General features: G+C 40.6%; 1 protein-coding gene across 1 annotated transcript in view; it reads right to left on the reverse strand.

Moving 5' to 3' along the window:
- Positions 1–4,888, reverse strand: part of adamtsl5 (ADAMTS like 5) — a gene marked incomplete at its 5' end in the record, with an annotated part of 35,997 nt that overhangs the window by 4,240 nt on the left and 26,869 nt on the right. Inside the window, 4 exon segments of the mRNA XM_014021418.1 lie at positions 1,293–1,364; positions 1,586–1,714; positions 2,608–2,830; positions 4,225–4,388. Coding sequence (XP_013876872.1) covers positions 1,293–1,364; positions 1,586–1,714; positions 2,608–2,830; positions 4,225–4,388 — 588 coding nt within the window.

The following is a 4,888-nucleotide window of genomic DNA, read 5'->3' on the forward strand; positions in this document are numbered from 1 at the left end:
GTCACATTTAAAATGTAATGTGAACGTTCACACAAAAAGATCGGATTTTTTCAAAAAATCTGAACTGAGCATTAAGACCTGCAGTGTGAACGTAGCCCAACACTGGTGATTCCATACTTTTTGCTAGGGGTTGTAGCATTGGTCGATCGTGTTGTTTATGATTTAGCAGGTTGAAACTAAACACAAAATGGTCCAAACACGCTCAGTCATAAAGACTTCATGTAGAAGAACTCATATTGACAATAATTTATCACCAGAAACGATCTAAAAATGCATATAACTTACTATTGCTGTGTGTATAGTATGGTATTGTGCCTACAGGCAGCGTGTCTCGCGGCTAATGTTTATTAGCATACATACACTCGTCATATTTACTATGGCCAATATACACTCGCAGAGTATATTTTACCGCAATATAGACTAACGGATATATATTCTTTCGTCTCAAACACTCACACCTCAGAATGACGCACACACAAGATCAATAATAGGACTTACTCTTTTCTTGGCCAGCTTGGCAACTGTGGCTTCTCTGCGGTGTTTTGATGTGCTGGTAGTGTCTTAGGCTGTGGATTTTCTTTTAAAAATTGTAGGGATAGCAGTCGGTTTTAAAACTCTTGCATTTCACTTTCAAGCCAAAAGATTCCTGTAAGCCTGAAGACTCCTCAAAACAGTCTGCAGTGAAATGATCGCTACACAGTACAGAAGATGGAGTGGGAAGCCACCTATCCCTCGTTCTCTGTGTTTGCTTCATCCATTGTTTACAAAGGTTTTCATCCTTTGGGAAAGAAAACAAGCTTACTTGTTCACTGGGGTATTTGAAACACCCAGCTGCRACACAACATTTTGGCATAATTGAGTCAGACTACAAAAATACGGCTATCTTGAAGACAAACTAACAGCTTCCTAATAGCGGCAGCAGATAGGAATTTCACCCCCATGAYGTCAATGGTGTTGCGCCGCCGGATGTCCCGTACTGAAACACAGCGCCAAGTTTGAAATCACTTCTAAACCAGATTGCTTTTAATTAGCATTTTGCTTGTAAAATGCAATTATATGAATGATATAACATATATATGTAATGACTTTTTCTGCATAGTTCCAACATTGTGTCACAATCACTTTAAGGGGCTAAGTGTCAAACACACTTTGCTCTGAGCAGAAGAATCCATGTTTCTCAACACAAAGGTTAGTCTAATTGCTGTCTGCTGCAGGTAACACTCTGATTGCTTATCAGCATCCACATCACACAAACCCCCTTAAAAACACAAYCCTTTAAAGTTTAGCCTTACCAAAGTCCTTTTGGCAGTACTGTCTCTGGCGTTGCCTTCTACCTTTAACTTGCTGACATTTCCCACAGTGTCCTGAGTGATAAACCAAGAACTGAATTAATAAGGATAAATGAGATAAAACAAGTCTTATCATATGTTTATTACTGTCTTTCTGAATGACTTTCTACATGCAGCATGTTTATTAGAAATTGTAGATCTAATCTAATAATCAGATGATTTGATGAAAGTGTGAATGAGTGTATTCTTGAGTCTTGAGACTGTATAGTCTGAGGTCAATGCTTTGGTGAACCTACTTCCAGGTGGGACCTGAGGGAGGAGGTTTCTATGGTTTTCCTCCCGCCCCAGACGAGCGGTGGGCTGGCGAGGATGCTGGTGGTGGGTGTGGGGAGGAGTTTGGCGTGGAGTCTTTAAAAGTTTCAAAACTAGAAGATAAAAACAAACACATTTTTCAGTAAAGGGTTGAACATTTTCAAYGCAAATGTTGTTTTGGTTAGAGCAAAAACTAAATGTAATTAATGCAATGATGAATATTTAAAATCAAAAGTATGATCAAACTGTTGTGTTATTTGGCAAATTCCAATTAAACAGGTTCTTCACGTTTTTGAAGAGGGCTCAACATTGGAAGCTTTCTGGTTGTGTTTCAAATKATGATGATCATAGTAAACTCACTCTTACCTGATCCAGCTTTACAAATAATCACATAAAATTTCACCTTTCCGCTCCACACTTCTGGTAATAATTTGAGATCAGTTCTGTTTTACAAACATCCACCAGCTGGGAACGATTTTCTGAGAGGTTACTTAAATTTACTGCCTTACTGGATGCAGTCTGCCTGAAAGCACAAGTCGTCAGGCTGTGCGTAGAGTTTATTGTGAATGAGAATATTAAAGATGTTACTCCCAAATTATCAAAAAGAGATCCATTAGAATAATTCCACAGCTGCTGCCAGGAGGTCAGCATATGTACAACTTCAAAACAAAGGTGGATTGTTTGAGATGCACCATCTGCTGTAACCACCACAGATATTTTCATTTATCTGCTTTATACTGTTACAGAAAGCATCAGTTGGTTGTTTCAGAAGAGCTGTCTCAAAATAAATAAATAAATAAATAAATAAATAAATAAATAAATAAATAAATAAATAAATAAACACTAGTAAGCCTCTCTACATCACTTCAGCTGAAACTTGAGACAAACTCACAAGACATAACTTAAAAGAGTAAAAGTTGTGTATGACAGCCTGCTTACAGGAATTACAAATATGGCTCTTTAGAAAATGACAGATGTGATGACTGAAGCTGAGAGTGAGTCTTACACCAGTGGGGTTTGGGGGTGTTTGGAGGAGGCCGGGTGGTGGTGGTGGTGGTGGTGGTGGTGGTGGTGACTGTGGTTGTTGTTGTCAGATGGTTCCAGGGGAAGTAGCTGGCAGACTGGTGAGCCTGTCTCAGTGGGCTCCTCCTCCCATGGTAGAGGTCATACTGGTCTGGTGGAAGCCAGTACTCGTACTCGATTCCTGAGTTTCTGTCTGTCGCCAGAACCTGGAAACAAGAAGAGCTCAGAWACATGCAGGCTGTTCTCAGTAGCTTTCCAGTCTCTTTTTTTTTTATCTTTGCTTCAAAACTTTACGCATTCGCATTTTCTGCCCAGGCAGGGTTTAAAAAATGAATTCTGTTTGACAGAAGCAGCTGATTTAAAATAAATGTCAGAGGGCTTGGTCTGTACAGTGAACACCACACATATCTTCATAAAAGCCCAGCAACATCTTTACTTTCTGAGAATGTTGAGGAGGAAAAAGCTTCTCCCAGCTCTGCTAAAAAAACTTTTACTGTTGCATCAGACATATGGGTGCACAGTGAGTCATGCCAGCTGCAGCCCAGCAGAGAAAACGCTGCTTCAGGGAGTAATTAATTTTTTGCAGTATAGGGGGTTGAGTCAAATTACAATGTTTTCCTACAGGCCCCTTCAGAAGTTAACAAAGATCATTGATATCCAGTTTGGAGCAAAGTGGATCATGTATATGTGATTTAGAGCCCACCGTATCGATATGACACCTGACTTTGCCACACCATCACGGCCACACCTTCAAGTGAAAAGTCTTGGTGTTTGAAACCAAGTCTGACCAACTTATTATCTGTGTTCTGACACAATTTCATGTTGATTGGGTCAAGCTGGTCAGAGATGGACCTTTCCAAGCAAAATAAGGTCTGTCCCTGTCCTTAGGGGTCGGGGCTACGGTGATGTCAGCATATGACCACATGGTATCGTCGGGCATCCCACATGGACGAMTCTTCGTGAGTTTAGTGTAATTCAACCTTTCTATGTAAAACCTATAGTGTTTCAAAAATGTTGGCGAGAAACCAAATTTAAGGACTGGCCTCRCCCCTAAACACACTTGAACATTCACGATTTTGATAACTTTTAATCTCTTATGTCTTAACAGTGTACCAAATTTGAACAAGTTTGAAGCCGATAGGTTGAAATCTCTAGGAGGAGTTCATTAAAGTTCGACAAACTGGAAAATTGACCATTGACCCACAATGGCCGACTTCCAGTTCATTTTAGGGCATACGTCCAAGAGGATCTTTTTCTTGTTTTGGGGAGATCTACCTACAGTATGTACTGAATTACAGCTCTCTGGGATGAACCAGGTCCCCTATCACAAGTTTGGGACCCCTGTGGAGACTTTTGGCCTCGCTCATTGAAAATTAAAATGAAATACTAGAATTTTCATCGGGGGACATCTTTGTATAAAGTTTGGTGAGTTTTAGAATGTTAAATCCTCCAAACTGACACATTTTGAGGCAGAAGAAGTTTAACAATAAGAAACATTACAGACACAATAGGCCTTTGCWGCGCTGTCGCTGCTYGGGCCTAATAAAACATGCCACTGGTTAGTGATATTGGAGCAGGCTGTGTCTTTAGTAAGTTGTACCATTAGATGTAGGTCTTCCTGGGTAGGTCCTGGCACCTCAAAGCTTTCCCAGGTGTCTGCAGAGCGCTTGTACAGCAGCTTGGTCCCAGCTACACTGTACTCACCAGGAACGTTGATTTTCCAGTTCCCATTGATCACAAACTGGGAGCGACCATTCTGCAGAGCTGAACAAGAAGAACAAAGTGAAAGAAAAGGTAGGAAAGTTTAGTGTTATAGGAATGATGAAAGTGAGATCGTTCTTAAGAGACAAGTGATAAAAAATTTTATGTAAAAAGTCTAAAGCTACAGAGGAAGATCAGATGTATGTCAGAGGCTAATAAAGGCAACTGGAGGGATTTTCCATGACATGAGATGAAAACAAGCACCTTCCACCTGCCCTGCCCCTGTGTCAGATATGGTTTTTATGAGCATCCATTTCCAAACCACAGTGTGTGCCATTTTAGKACTGGTTTTATTTAGGACACATAGACAAGGATGAGAATTGATACCCTTAGCGATTATGTTGCTCTGGAAAAAAAAACACACTGGGTCAAGAAACCAGATGGGACTGCTGAGCCCCTCCCTAGTCTCTGGGGAGAGAATGTAATAGTGTAAGTGTGTGTGTCTGTGTGTGTGTGTGTGTGTGTGAGAGAGAGAGAGAGAGAGAGAGAGAGAGAGAGAGAGA

The sequence above is a fragment of the Austrofundulus limnaeus genome, unplaced genomic scaffold, assembly GCF_001266775.1.
Source record: "Austrofundulus limnaeus strain Quisiro unplaced genomic scaffold, Austrofundulus_limnaeus-1.0 Scaffold292, whole genome shotgun sequence".
Taxonomy (NCBI): domain Eukaryota; kingdom Metazoa; phylum Chordata; class Actinopteri; order Cyprinodontiformes; family Rivulidae; genus Austrofundulus; species Austrofundulus limnaeus.